The 16,278-nt window shown below is 35.3% G+C and overlaps 1 protein-coding gene across 1 annotated transcript in view; it reads right to left on the bottom strand.

Moving 5' to 3' along the window:
- LOC100752994 (slit homolog 2 protein) overlaps nt 1–16,278 on the bottom strand; it is a 318,933-nt gene that overhangs the window by 91,569 nt on the left and 211,086 nt on the right. Inside the window, exons 9-10 of the mRNA XM_035453335.1 lie at nt 3,360–3,431; nt 2,839–2,910 (exon numbers count right to left, since the gene is read on the bottom strand). Of these exons, the coding sequence (XP_035309226.1) occupies nt 2,839–2,910; nt 3,360–3,431 (144 nt within the window). The remainder of the gene's footprint in view (nt 1–2,838; nt 2,911–3,359; nt 3,432–16,278) is intronic.

The raw sequence follows: 16,278 nt of genomic DNA, 5'->3' as shown, positions 1-16,278 counted from the left end.
AGCTGTAGTTTGGATTGAGGGACAATGGGCCGCAGCAGCTGCTGTTTGCCAGCTTGAATTCTGACTTGCTGAAAGCTGGCAAATATAAAGTCCCTACAGCAGGAAACAAATATGCAATACAGGAAAATGTACAGTCTATTGCAAATGATTTACTATAGACCGATTATATCATTAAACAACATGTCCAAAGAGCTAATCCTATAAATTAAGAACAATGATGTGTACTTTGAGAATTATAATAGAGAACAATTTAATAAATCCCAGTAAAGAGAAAGCAAGGGACAAATGGAAAGGATAGGTTTTCATTGTTATGGAAAGCCTGGTAGTGAAATATGCAATGGTAAGCAGTAGAGTCAACTGCAGTCCAAGAAAATTCTTCAGGAAACTCAAAATTAGCAGTTGAGCATTGTACTGTTCCCTCTACACAACTACTTGGGAATGAGTTGATGAAGACATGAAACTACAGTAAATGAAAATAAGAAACCTATTTATTTTATTATGTGCATGAATGTATGGCAGTATGTGCATGTGAGTCCTGGTGTGTATACTTGACATGGGTACTGGGAGATAAACTGGGATCTTCTACAATAGTGGTACAAGTTGTTAAACACTTAGCTATTCTCCAGCCCTGTCAGTGACTTCTGACAGTTCTCAATTAATTTAAAATGATGAAAATAAGGTGTTCATATGCTAAGGATTTGGGACATGGACCTTTTCTGGAATACTTAAAACCCAGAAACATCCAAACTGATGTGCAGTAGGTGAAGGCTCTGCCGCAGCCAAACCTATTACCACTAGCAGTTTGCTCTTTGCTTCTGTAAAGTGAGCAAGGGAAGACTGTACACCCATTTTAGAGACAGGATAACTGAGACACATGTAAATCAGTAACTTGCTCAGTCACTCACTAGGAAGGGGTGGAGCTAACTGAACACAAAACATCACAAGACTTAAAGTATAAGTTTGGTACAGTGTTACTCTGCTTTGTACTTATTTTGTAGCTTCTGAGTTAGAACAAAAAAATAAAATGATAAAAATAAAAGAAAGTAATGAAACTGCAGAGAGGTGTAGAGATAGCTCTATGGGTAAAAGCATCTGCCATGCTGCTTGTGTAACCCAGTGCTTCTATGACATGAGAGATGAGAGACACGGATATGCAGTAGCTCACAGGTCAGCAACTTTGCAGTGTCCCTTGGCAAAGAAAAGGAGATCTTGACATAAAAAAAGTGGAAGTGAAAATCTACACCCAAAGGTGTTTTCTCTTTTTCACTCAAGCAGTCAGCTGTGAATGCATGTGTATTCCCTCCCACAAGATTACAAGAAGAATCAATTAAAGTTCAGAGAGCAGCAGTGCTCTAGTAGTAACTTTCAAACATTACGGATATGTTGTTATTGTCACAGTGAGAAAAGCAAAAAACCATGAGATAGACAGTGAGATGGCTCAACAAGTGAATGTGCCTGCCAAAACTGTGGACATGAGTTCAATCCTGTGGCCCACAGACAAAAGGAAAGAGTGAACTTCTCCAAGATGTCCTCTGTTTTACACACACACACACACACACACACACACACACACACACACACACACACACATAAACATAAAATGTAATAGTCTTTTCCACCAAGGATAAAAATCATAAAATTAGTGTATGATTTTTAAAAGATATCCTTCTAACAATACTTTCTTATTATATTAATATGTAGCAGCATAATATACAATGTTATACTAATTCATAATAAGTGTTAATGCTAATAATACCAAATGATTTGGTACATATTAAGAATAGTCCTTAACATCTTTGTACAAATCATGCCATGTCTTCTCTAGGACTTGATAATATTTTCATAATTAATACCAATTTCCAATTGTTTCTGTTCTGGTTCTTCAATGAAAATTCTGTAGGGGTGTTTGACATGACATTGTTTAAGATTTTTTCACACCTTCAGTAGATGTATTAATCAAATTAACATAAATATATACTTGAGAGTGCTCCCATGAAGATATTAAGGTTGAGGTATAACAGAAAGTTGTGTAAACCGAATTTTGTTCTACCCATTAAAAAATGCTGCAGGATAGGATGCAACAGGGACTGACTCCTGAAACCTGAGAGACTGGCAATAATTTATATCAATCGAAACCATTAATAAGTAAGTTAGCTAGACTCTACAGTCAAATTATAAAATAACAAAAGGTTATTTTACTTGATACACCATGAAAAGTGTTTGTAAATTTAAAGGATGGTAACCTTTAGTAACTTATTTTAGACTGTCTCCAATTTGTGTGGCTATCTTCCTGAAAGTCCTCTTGACCTTCATATATAATGCTAATTATAAGGCTATTCTTGAGGAAAATCCTCCTGTGATAAAGACAGGGCTGAAAGGGCTATGCTCATTTATTCCCAGCAACACTTGGCCTGCATCCTTCTAAGAACCAGCACTGTGCTCAGACAAATGATGTGACTATAGATTAAGTGACCACAAATCTAGAGTTGTTCAGAGTATTTCAAAATACTGTCCCTTAATTACAGCTGTAAAAAAATCACCAAAGGGACAGCTCCCATTCTTGAAATAATAAAGTGAAAAAATACCCACAAATATCTATCCTAAAAACTGGCTACTGTTTAAAAAAAAAACAACAACAACAAAAAAAACAAAACTGGCTACTTTTAGTGACAGCAGGCCTCCATGAAAGGATGTGGATCCACTAGTAACAACTGTAGTGCAGGATTCATATCTCATTATAGAAAGACAAGTGTTTTTTTTTCTTTTTTCCTTTATCTGAAAGACTCTTGGCTATGAAGAAAATTTTGATATCCCCCAGAAAAACCAGTGTCTACTCACAGTGAATTCAGAGAGCGCAGTCCTTGGAAGGCATCCGGGGCAAGCTCAGAGATCTGATTATTGCTCAGGTCGCTACAATCAGAAACAAGGATAGGTTCAGTGAAAGAGTATACCAGGGACATTGGCTACAGAAGAGGATTTACATGTCAACACTGTCTGTAAAGACACCTACAACTTTTAACAAGAAACATCAGACAATCCTACCTAAAGTTTAAAGGTGAGTCACACTGTAAACAACTACTATCCATTTGCTTAAGTTATTAGTAAGGATGGCATGCCTTAATTAGACAAAAGCATACCAAAGATGTCATGACCATTTTTGTGAGAATCAATAAACTAAATTACAGAGAACATTAAAAATTATAAGGTTTCACTGCAAAGATTAAAGTGCTATTACACAGCTGGCAATCAGACTGTCATTAAGCTGTCAATCTCTTCAATATTCATGCTTAGTTTTCCTGCATAGCCTTGACCTACATAATTTAAAAAATTACATATCTTGCACAACATGGTTAACTCACATTCGTCTGAGCTTTTTATATGGTGAGAAAGCTCCAGGAGGGATGACCCTGATGGAGTTCTGTTCCAAACGTCTGCAATGAAAATTATAAAAAATAATCAATGTTTAGTAGGAAGAGTAAAAATCTAGACACATTTAAATCAGATGTAAGTTCCATGTCAGGATGGGAAGTTAGTGATTTTTATGAGAAATTCTTTTTCCTTTAAAAAATTAGTACTAAAACTAAATGTGCCGCCCTTTAAATTTGAAGCAATCATGAAATGAAAGTACTACCCTGTCACTGCCTAATCATGCTTTGGGCTTGAAACTTACACAGAGTTGGAAGCATCTATAGAAACAAATTGAGGAGCATATTTTAATAAACTATAAGCTAATGAAATATACTGAAGATCTAGATTTAGATATTTAATATAATGATGGTTGTGAGTTCAAAAATGAAATTACTGTTCTATATTGAATTTTGTAGATACTTTCCCCTCTAAAGAAAGCATACTGTTAGTTGAAAAAAACTGGTACATCCGTAAAATTAATTTTGAAGCCTCTTATGTGGCATAGCCTTAAATTCTAAATCTATAAATGATGGAGAAACCTTCAGCAATCGATGTATATCTACCAACTTGATATGTAACCATTACAGTAAAAGTTATGTCAGAAAAGTGCAGTCAAACACAGGTGGAATATTTTTGTGATATGATAAAAATCAGGTAAAGTCAACTCTCAGACACCATCTATTCTAAGATTCTGCTACTGGAGAAAAAAAAAGAAATATATACCCAGCCACTAAACACACAAAGCGGGAGGTTTCACCAATCTCTTAGTAAGTATATTTGTTCACCAAAATAATATTGTTTCTCAACCTTGTTCTTTCCCATATCAGCACTGAAGTGTCAATACACAGCTTTTTTTGTTGTTGTTTTTTTCACTTCTGCCCTGGATCCTTGAGATCTTACTCCAGTGAACCACTGGGGTAGGATTTACACACTGAGAGTTGCTGGTGAAAGGAAAATCCGAGCATATATGGCTTCTGTTTAGGGAGTAGTTGCAAAAGCCACCTCACTGGTGTCATAATTCCAGCTTCTGCTAGATGTGCCTTCTTACTTTTTTTTTAATCACTTTAACTTGGCTTTTTATCATTTTATTTTGGCTTTTGTAAACTTGGAGGTAATTAGAAAACTTTTTCTCTGTATTAACTTCCTACAAGTTTCAGGAAATTCTCCTATATTAAACTACTTAGAATAAATAATATTTTGCTGTCTGGATTTAAATTCATTTATACACATATATGTGTACTCATAAAACATATATATGTGTTTTATGAGTTCATATGTATATATGTGCACAATATTTTCCAGATGACCACACTTGTATATAGGTATATGAAAAATGCATATACATTTTTGTATTTGCATATGCATATTTCTCCTTATCAGATTGTTGGCTTCTAGGCATAGTTATACCAGAAGACAGGAAACCATCCATATTCATAAATACGGATTTAAGATCAGAGAGGAGAGTTCAGTTTAAAATTCTCCACCATGCAAACCTGGGAACCTGAGTTTTGATTTCTAGCAGCCATGTAAACATTGGTGGAATATGTCTGCAACTCCAAGGATGAATGGAGCAGGAGAGATGCGCAGACAGTCGAGGTTTTTATGGGCTAGTCATTTTAGTTGAACGTTGAATTCCAGATTTATTAATTGTGTCTCAAAAATAAGGAGTGGGCCAGGGGATTGGGAGATCACTCTGTGATAAAGGTTGTATACTGGTCTTGCAGAATATCTGTGTTGGGTTCCCAGGACCCTGTCAGAAGGCTCACAACTGTTTATCACTCCAACTCCAGGGGATCTTATGCCTTCTTCTGGGTACAAGCATTAACACCTGCACATAGCTCCTATATATACACATAAATAAAAATTGAGTAAATATTAAACAAGTGGTGAGTGGCTGACAATGGCATATGATGTCAGCTGCCTGCTAGCTTTCACCACACACACACACACACACACACACACACACACACACACACACACACACACACACACACTTAACATTTGGAGTATTCGTCTGCCATTAGAAACATGTTTTTCACAGGCTCTAAATTCAGCCAAGACTAAGTTATTTGACTATAATAATGATCAGTTTTGCAATGATGGTTTAGAGATCACATTCGTTTCAGCTTTTATCTGAAGTTAAATTACAAGAAGCTTCATATAATCAGTCTATGCCTGGGAAACCTTACATGTCAGTTAGTCACTGCATCATAATAACATAATGGTGATGAAAGTAAGAATGATTTTGAGTTGGTTTAACAGAATGAAAAATTTGTTCATGTAACTTCATAATTCCATTTGAAACTGTTGAAAATAATATAAAGGAACCAATAAACATCGTTCAGAGATTCATTCTTTACAGATATTTACCAATTGTGCTTTTTTAGAGTTGTATAGTGATGAGAAGTATTCTGAAACCATAAATTTATCCAAACTAATTCTATTCTTTACTAGGACTTAAGGTATTCTGTGGGAAGTTTAATGTTCATTTGTGGTTTTAAAGTTTCAGTACCTAAGACAATTATAGTAATTTCTAATTATTCCAGTGACAATTAAGTATGATTTAACCCTGTTTTTCAAATTTATTATTTCCTTTAAAGTTGTGCATTTGTCTGCATATAGATAAGCACATGGGTATGCACAGATGTTCATGTTTGTACACATGGAGACACAAGTGTATGCTGGAACCCCTGAGATGGAGTTATGGGCAATTGCAGGTCACCCCACTTGTTACATGGGTTCTATGATTTGATCTCAGTTATTCATGATTGTACAGCAAGTAATCTTAACTGCTGAGCCATCTCTCTTGCCCATAAACACCTGTTGTTAAGGTAAGTTATATTTAATCTATATTCATTTTCACTGAAATACTCATTTAAATAAATCACAAGTGTGAATGATATTTTAAGAAATGGATTATTCAATGTTATACAAATTGTAAAACAAAGTGTGTACAGGATAAAATTATATTGGATTTATATGGAAATACAATGCCTCAAATATGAATAATGATACTATCTGTGTTGTTAAATATTGTGATGTACCATGATGTAAGTTTCACCATGAAGACTCCTTCACTTACACCTTACATGACAGTACACTGAACAATGTTATACTAGATGGACATGCGGCCTTTTCTTATCTGCTTGTTTTCAACACAGATAAAAAGCTGAAAAAGCTTGTATTGCTCTTTACACTTAGCTGATTGTTTACTGTTGTTGTTGTTTTCTTTTGTATTTTTATCACACTGTCTCAACAGTCCACTAAGGAACAGCATGATTGCATTCCTCCATAAAAAGATTATTATAACACAAGAAGACATTCTACTAGTGATGGACAAATAGTACACTTTTAATATTTCATTTTCATTTCATTCATTCTTAATGGACCATGAACTATTAATGTACTTCCCTTAAATTTTTAGCTTTGTTGAATGAAATGTTCATTTTTCGTTAAAAGAATATATTTAATAAATTAAATAACATTCACCTCTAGTGGTGTTCCCATAAAAAGAGAAAAAAAAACATTTATCAGAAGATATAAATAAGAAAGAAAAATATCTGCATTTTCAGGTTAAGAAAAAGGCAGACTATATTTACATTTCTTAACTCTGTTAGCTTCTGATCTCTGGTTATTAGCATAGAATCTGCTGAATTTCAAAGAGTGCACATTTGAGTCCATTGTTCCATGAAGAATCTAATTAAAACCATTTCAAGATTATGGAAACAGATAGTGTAATGGATAAGACATATTTGCATGATTAGGATAAAGCATACCATAATTAAGAGCTTTCCAAATGTCAATCCTTCAGAGACTATTCTATATCTTTTTTGGAAAATAAAAACAGATTTAACAAAGTGAATAGGGTAGAAATTCTATGTCCTGCATACTGAAAGGACAATTCATTTCACGTAAACTTGCCAGTACCAATTTAAATCGCAAAATCTATGTGACCAAATCCACATTTTATAGTTATATTATATTCAAATAGACGATAGTCATGTGTAATTGCTCATTTTATACATTTATATACTACACTGTTTTATTCTTCATAATATATGTAATGAAAAATATGGCTATTACCACTTCCTTAAAATTCGAAGGATATTTTAGTTATCTACTCAGTGAGATGAAATATTTAACTGAATTGAGTGGTGACACATCCCAAATCTCCACAAGGAGATTTAGCCAATAACAATCTTTCTTGCCATATCTGACCTAGCACTGCATTTTTCTTTCTATTTATGCAATGAGTCTCAGCAATTTCGGGCTTCCTAACAGCCACTGTTCACAGGAATTTCAGGCTCTATTTCAAATATTAAAGAAACAGATAGACTGTGCTGGGAAACTGGAGACCATAGAGCACCAGAACTGTTTATAGGTTTAGCTGTGAGCACAGAGAAGTACCACTGTGTCACTTGCTAATCTGCTGCTCTGTGATATAAAATACTCTGCAGTGATTATAATGGGGTAGACCTTAAACACACATACATTTTATAAAACTCACCATGACAGAATGTTTAGGAAATTGCCAAGCTATGCATATATTTATGAGATATTAGACAAATTAGTCTATTTTAACATTCACTTCTTATGAATTTCTCTCAATGGTTTTCCACATTGAATTATTTATAGAAAATACAAAATAACATCCACAGGCTAAATATTAAAAAGGCCCTTATAATCAGTCATTATATGGTTTGGTATGTATAGATTCAAGACTTTTAAAATATCCAACATTTGTTAACTAAAAGAATGAACTTTGCATTAACAGAGTTGGATTAAATCTGAATCTACGACCAGTAGCTTTATGGGCTTTACAGAAACCATCTTTGTTCTTTGTGTTTTAGCTTAGATTTTTGCAAAATGATGAAAAATAGTAACTTTGTAGGAAGCATGGTATAAATAAAATATATTGTATTTCCTTGTAGAAAGGTAGATGAATAAAGATAAGATAAATACACATATATATTATACAATAAAATGTCCACAAATCCTGGTCCTTAACACACATTATCTAAACAATAAATCTCATGCAAAAGTAGTATATGGTGGCAAATCAATGTTTAAAAATCAATTAGTAATACAATTTTTTCAGCTAAGTCTGTAACTATCACAAATACACATATATAATTCACATCAAAACTTAAAAATCTGGTTATAAGATCTAGAATCATACTTAGTAATGTTTAGTTTGTTCTTTACTGTCTTAGAAGCTACAAAAGATTTTTATGTACTAAGTAAGATATGAATTTCGATTGACTGTGCCTGTAACATATAGCCCAGATGCTGATTATACATGGCCATAAAACTGACATGGTTTTGCATTTTCTCCATCTGCTTTTAACATAAATGGCAAAAACAGCTGTCAGAGAATGGAACATGGATTTAACGGGCAAAAGGAGGGGAAAGCTCAATGACACTATCTTTTGAAAGCGAAATTGAGCAGTGCAGCCAGGGTAGTCTGAGGGCAGAAACTAAGTTCTCTTTAGAATGGGAAGTCTGTCATTCATTACACGGTTATCTTAAAGTCAGTACTTTATATTGATGGAAAGTTACTTTCAAATTATAGCAATTGGTTTATGCTTTAGCTTCCTTCATGTATACCTACCAGAATCAACAAAGCATGTTTGAGACTAAAATATTTCTTACTCAACTCATAAACATTGTCACTGGAACTTCCTCAGTTTCATAGATGTCTCTGTATCTGAGTTAATATTGGTCTTTAGATGCTTGGAATTTTCATATAGGTAACAGGTTTACCTTAGAGCTGTGCCCATATTAATTATCAGCTGTTTCAATCTTGAGAAGAATTGTTCCTGAGAATTACCTATTTCTTTAATCTCATTTGATTCCACTTTTGTATACATGCCCAAGACATATACTCAATTGCAATTTCCTTTGTAGAAAAATAACCCCTCCATTTGGTCTCGTTCTCTAAAGCAATACAAAAATATGTGTGAACATGAAAATGTGTATCTGTGCCTAGAGGAGCACATTCCTTAATAAATGTTGAGTTGTTTGCATTTATTCATATAGACACATATCCAAATGCAAAAATTCCTTCAGTATATAAATGAATGAAGAGGAAAATGGACTTAGTTAAACTTACCAAAATAATGTATTTATGGAAGAAGAGTGAGATTCACAGTCAATAAAATTGTTCTCAACTATATCTATATGTATATCTCTACCTCTACCTCCCTGTCTATCACCTACCTATTATCTATCTCTGTATCTGTCTATCATCTATCTATCCACCTATATATCATCTATATCCTTACAATACAAGGAAGAAAAAAAGAGTCCATTGTTTTGTTTTAAAATAATAACTGAAGCCATTTGGATATTTGCCATGAATTAAGCCTTGTAATATGTCTCAAATTGGCTAATTATTTTCATTTGCAAATAAATTCTTAACATGCATCCCTGAACCTAATTAACTGCACATCCTTGATGTAATTGCTTTTTAAAATAGCAGCTTTGCGCCTTTTGAGAATGAATAATACTTTGGGTTTCAGATATTCTGATTTTATGTCCAATTTGACATATTTTTCATTTTTGAGATCTTTATTTTGTTTTTGTGATGTTAACTGGTTTCAGAAATCAAACACATTAGTGCTAGAGTGACACACTGAAAGAACTTCTCATCAGAACCTGCTTCCGGGTATGCCTTTATCATCTTTGTAGGGTTTGTCACAAAGGTGTGTATTGCCTCCTTTCTTTCTTCCTGAACATTAGGGCAATTTTCACAACAAGCAACTCTGTCCATGCCACTTCCTTGTCTAAACCATTCTCCATGGGGTACAATTACAATCTACCTATTTCTCAAGCTTTAGCTCTGTTGTATCTACTGGCCATTGCAAACTTTCAGTTTCCTTCAAAACACAGAGCTCTCTCACCTTCCTGGGTTGTTACATGATGTTTCCTCTGTATAAAAAATCCAAACAAACAAACATACAAAAAAGCCCCAAAAAACACAAAACCCAAACAACAACAACAAAGAAAACACCTTCCAATTTTTCTCTACATAAAAGCATATTCTCATGGATCAGGTGCTCTGCTCTCCTGGTTCAGAAAAGGGAATTTATGATTCTCATGAGGCTTTCAATGACTCAGTATATGCATTGTAAGCTGCCTGAAAGCAGTCAGTGTGCAGAGTGGTGGTCGTTCATATTGACACAGGATAAGGAAAGATACTATTTCATGCACATCTTCCTTCTTTTATAGGTCTACTTAAAGACTTTTCAAGATTTTTAAGGTACTCTTTTGGAGTTCCTGCTTAATTATTGTTATATCCATCACTGTTCCATTTCTCTCATGTTTCTTTTGTTTTTTGTTTTTTATAATTTTAGCGTAATCATTCTCATTTAAAGAAATTAAAAAAAACTTTATGTTTAAAGTATCATGCCTGAGGATCTTGTGTCATTAGCTTTATCATGTGTTAAGTATTACACAAGATGATTTTTAAATGTGTTATAAATACATATAATAGGCACGAATACCGTTTTTATATTAGCTGTTCAAAGAATACAAAATTACAATAATATATAATGCTGAACCAAGTCATGCTATAAGCTAGCTGATCCTGTGTGTAAATATAAAATAATAAATATCTTCAAAATCCTACCTAGTTTTTAGTAACTAAGAAATATTATTTTAACATTGGGAACAAAAGTAAAATTATCCCAATCTTCAATTCTGTAATATATTCTTCAGTCACAAGAAGATAACTTTCTATAGTAAAAATAACGTCTCTCTGAAATTAATAACATTTAAAATGAAGGGTAACTGGGCCTCGAAAGATGGCTTGACAGTTCTATGCAGCTCATGTTCTTGTTGAGTACCAGGGATTGGTTTCTGACAACCACTCCAGGCAGTTTGCAACCACCTGCATCTCCATATGATTTCTTCTAGCCTCCACGGGTATCTACACACAATCACAGACACCCACATAAACAAAAGTAAGTTTTTAAAATTAAGAAAAAGCAAAATTGTGTGACATTTATTTACTTCATGACAAATTACATTAAAAGTTGGCATACTGAGATATTATTAAGTATATGCTACATAAAGTTTATCTTGGTTTCATTGAATATTTCTATTTATTTGTTTATTTTGTTCATTTGATATAGGGTCTCATTTTAGTCCAATTTGGCATTTAGCTCACCAAAATTCAAGCTGGAATCAAACTCAGTGGCACTCCTTCTGCCTCATCCTGCCTAATATTAATATTATAGGTATAATATATAATGCTCAACTTGTAATTTTTTAAAAAAACATTTAAAAGACTAAACACAAGTTGATCAAATGTTAATTATTTAATGTTTTATGTAAAATATTAAAATAACTTTTTAGTAACTCGAATCAACACTGAATGAGTACTATTAAATTCAATTAAATAATTCAAAAATTTGGAAGATGCAATTACAGAAATAGCAGGCAAAAAGGACAAACTACATGATAGTAAGAGGGACAAGTGTTCGAACAGAAATGAAGAAAGAAATTTTAAGTAGTCTCAGTATATAAATACAGTTTTTAAAGAGGTATTCACATTCAAAGATTATTGGTCCTTTCATTCCTCCATATTTGTGTGTGCAAATGACCCAGAAGAATGGAAAAGAACTGAAATTATGTTCAAGCTAATGTATGCCTTCTCCATCATGTATATATCTCTTCCCAAGTGCATTATGTTTTGCTGGACCATGAAAAGCAGCATACTGACTATAAAGTGCAATGACATTATATTTCACCTGGCTATGGCCATGTCTCATAAAAGTATTTTAATCCCAGACAACTTGCAGTTCATTACTGTAAAGCCTGAAGTCACATTTAGAAGACTTGTCCCAGTCTGAAAATTCTAATTCATTACAGCCCATTTTGTCACTGTGCATCTTCAAAAATGGATAGAGTATCTGTACAACGGCTTGAGAACATTAGATGTGACACCAAAATTTGTAAAAGAACAGAGGAGAATGAACCTTTCATACTGCACTGAAAATTATAATATATAAATGCTAGTTAAAAAATTACATCTTAAGATGTGATACACAAGGATTCAATTTAGTGTTATTGATTATTTTCCAGGGACAGGATCCCATATCAATTTTTTGGAGGCTGTGACTTTATTAGAAAATAAGAGTTGCAACAGCAGAGTTCAAAGCAGCCAAGTGCTAGGAATCCTCCACACTGGCAACAGGCTTTCATTTACTTCCAATTCCATTTCACTTCTTATATTCAGCTTTTCTCATGACCATTTCACTCTCTTCACTGATATATATTGTTATTCCCTTTGCTATAATAATGGATGTCTTGGAAGCTTTCCACATTATATGCTCCATACTTCCTCTAATGCAGTCCCTCTTCTTACCCTCCCTGGCTAAATATTGAGACAGAAATGGTAGGATATAAAGACATGACTCTGCTGTCATTGGGCTTTCAGTGTAACAGGATAGTATGATATCAGTCATAATAAACTAAACTGTTTGGTACTAGTATACATAAAGTTTGGGTGATTTGGGAATATTTAATAGAGGAACCATAGTTAGAGTTAATGCTGTGGGCCCTAACCATAATCTTAACAGGAACCCTTGCTGATGCGAGAGAGGATTGAAAAAAATTGACGATATCTTGAACAAGACAGTGAGTGTTGTCTAAAATAAAATATAATATAGGAAACTGAACAGAAAAGATGACACTAACAGATGCTATGGACATTAAAAATTAGGGTACAGAACTAAATAGACAGTTTTCAATAGAGGAATCTAAAATGGCTGAAAGGCACATAAGAAAGTGTTCAACATCCTTAGCCATCAGGGAAATGCAAATCAAAACAACTCTGAGATACCATCTTACTCCTGTAAGAATGGCTAAAATCAAAAACACCAATTTTAGTTTATGCTGGAGAGGATGTGGAGAAAGGGGAACACTCCAACACTGCTGGTGGGAGTGCCAACTTGTACAGCCACTTTGGAAATCAGTATGACGACTCCTCAGGAAAATGGGAATCAGTCTACCACAAGATCCAGCAATTCCACTCTTAGGCATATACCCAAAAGAATCACATTCCTACAACAAGAACATCTGTTCAACTATGTTCATAGCAGCAGTATTTGTAATAGCCAGAACTGGGAAGCAACCTAGATGCCCCACAACTGAAGAATGGATAGAGAAAATGTGTACATTTACACAATGGAGTACTACTCAGCAGAAATAAACAATGGAATCTTGAAATTTGCAGGAAAATGGATGGAACTAGAAGGAACCATTTTTGAGTGAGGTAACCCAATCACAAAAAGACAAACGTGGTATGTACTCACTTATATGTGGATTTTAGACATAGAGTAAAGGAATACCAGCCTACAATCCACACTGCCAGAGAAGCTAGTAAACAAGGAGGACCCTAAGAAAGACATACATGGTCCCCTGGATAAGGGGAAAGGGTCAAGATCTCCTAGCAAATTGGGAGCAAGGGAGGAGGGGGGAGGGAGCTAGGAGAATGAGAATGAAAGAGGTGAGGAGGACATGAGGGAGCAGAAAGGTTGAGTTGGGGGAAGAATAGAAGAAAACAAGAAAGGAGATACCATAATAGATGGAGATATTTTAGGTTTACAAAGAAATCAGGCACTAGGGAAATGTCTGGAGATCTACAAAGATGACATCAGCTAACAATCTAAGCAACAGAGGAGAAGCTAACTTAAATGCCCTCCCCTGATAATGAGATTGATGACTGTCTTATATGCTATCCTAGGGCCTTCATCCAGCTGCTGGTGGAAGTAGAAGCAGACACCCACAATGAATCACCCAATTGAACTGGGATCTAATTGCAGAGAAGGATGAGTGATGGGCAAAGGGGTCCAGACCATGCTGGTGGAACCCACAGAAACAGCTGACCTGAACAATGGGGAGCTCTTGGTCCACAGACTGATAGCTGGGATAACAGCATGGGTCTGATTCAGAGCCCATAAATGTGGGTTTCAGTGAGGAGACCTTGGAAATCTATGGACCTCCTTTAGCAGTTCAGTCCTTATCCTTAGCATAGGTGTGGGCTTTGGGAACCCAATCCACATACAGAGATACTCTCTGAGCCAAGACACACTGGGGTGGGCCTAGGCCCTATCCCAAAGGATATAATAGACTCTGATGACCCCCTAAGGAAGGCCTCACCCTCCCTGGGGAGCAGAAAGGATATGTGATAGGTAGGGTTTTAGTTGGGGTGGTGGTGGTAGGGGAGGAGAGGAGGGAGTTGGGACTGGGATTGACATGTAAAGCAATCTTGTTTCTAATTCAAATACAAGAAAAAAGAATAATAAAAAAGAAAGAGGATTCATTTCTATGCATTCCCATGTCTGAAAACCCCTCTCCATGCTGCTTTCTACAGCCTCTTTTAAGGATGTATCTACCCCACTCTGTTGTCCCTTTTTTCTCAATATTTGTCAGTTTCTCTTCCTGACTGTCTAGTTTTCTTTTTAAAAATATTTTAGTAAGCCAAAGCTGTGCCTACCTCTCCTTCAGAGATTTAGAAGGAGTGACAGTGAGCTTTACATTAAAATAAGAATAGCCAGGCGTTGGTGGTACACACCTGTAATCCCAGCACTCGGGAGGCAGAGGCAGGCGGATCTCTGTGAGTTTGAGGCCAGCCTGGTCTCCAAAGTGAGTGCCAGGATAGTCTCCAAACGTACACAGAGAAGCCCTGTCTCAACAAACAAACAAACAAAAAGAATAAAGTTAAAGCTATGTGAGCTGTTTCATGGTTGAATTTTTCTATTAAATTATTTAACATTTCTCACTTTTTTGTTTTCTTCCTCATGGTACAAAATGAAATTGTCAGTCTTTGAAGGATTAAATATCTCTTTCCTGGCATTAGAAAGGAAATATGTCTTCTAAGACATTATCTAGAGAAGGAGAGAACTTACATCATGTTGTGTTGGTCATCAAAGAATGCAGCAAATGGAGATACAACACAGTGTACTTCAAAGCAGTATACAGATGAAGGAAACTCAGTTATGAATTCTTTCAGCTGTTTTGTCCACTTCAGCCTATGCTATTAAACATTTTAAATTAAATTCATTTATTCAGCTTTTTTGGGAATTTTGGGAGTCAACTATGGTGACTCATAGTTAAGTCACCATAAGTGCTTGATTTCTGAACTGTGTATACACTCACTTCTTATAACTATTTATTAACTGTTTATCAAGTGCTTTAGGGAAGGGTCCCTTTATTCCCCTTCCTCCTCCAGCGGCAGGATGTGATCCACTGGCAAGGAAGGACGCCAATAAGGTGTCCGATAAGATAAGTCTTATAACATATATAGATTTATGATAATTAAGACTGAGCTAGCAGATGAGAAGTCCTAGTCATTGGCCAAGCAGAATTGAACCTAGTACAAGTTTCTGTGTATTCATTTGGGCCTAACTCAGGCAGGTGGCTGGCGTAAAGCCCACATGTGGTGGTGGGGCTCAGGCGGCTTTTGGCAGAAAGATTTGTGGTAACAGAATGGTGTCAGTGAGCGGGATGACTCCATGCCTCAACGTTCCCAGAGAAAGAGGTAAACCTGCCGCCACAGCCTGACCTGTCGGGCCGCTGAGAGGCAAAGGAGCAGCTTCCATATGCTTGTTCCTTCCTGGCGCTTCTGGAGTTTAGACTTGCTACTCCCAAGATGATAAAGACAGATCCAGATAAAGAAAAACCTCTAAAGGTTTACACTGTGTTTAAAAATATATGTAGGCTTGTGAGAGAAGGAAGCAGAGGCAGGAGGATTTCCACAGAGAAACCCTGTCTTGGGAAAAAAGAAACAAAAGAAAGTAAAAATAAAGTAAAAAAAAAGCCACATAAAGATGGAAAATACATGGAGAGTCTGGATACTACATG

This window comes from Cricetulus griseus (assembly GCF_003668045.3).
Source record: "Cricetulus griseus strain 17A/GY chromosome 1 unlocalized genomic scaffold, alternate assembly CriGri-PICRH-1.0 chr1_1, whole genome shotgun sequence".
Taxonomy (NCBI): domain Eukaryota; kingdom Metazoa; phylum Chordata; class Mammalia; order Rodentia; family Cricetidae; genus Cricetulus; species Cricetulus griseus.
Note: the sequence above shows the minus strand (reverse complement) of the source record. Positions and strands in the feature narration are given on the sequence as shown.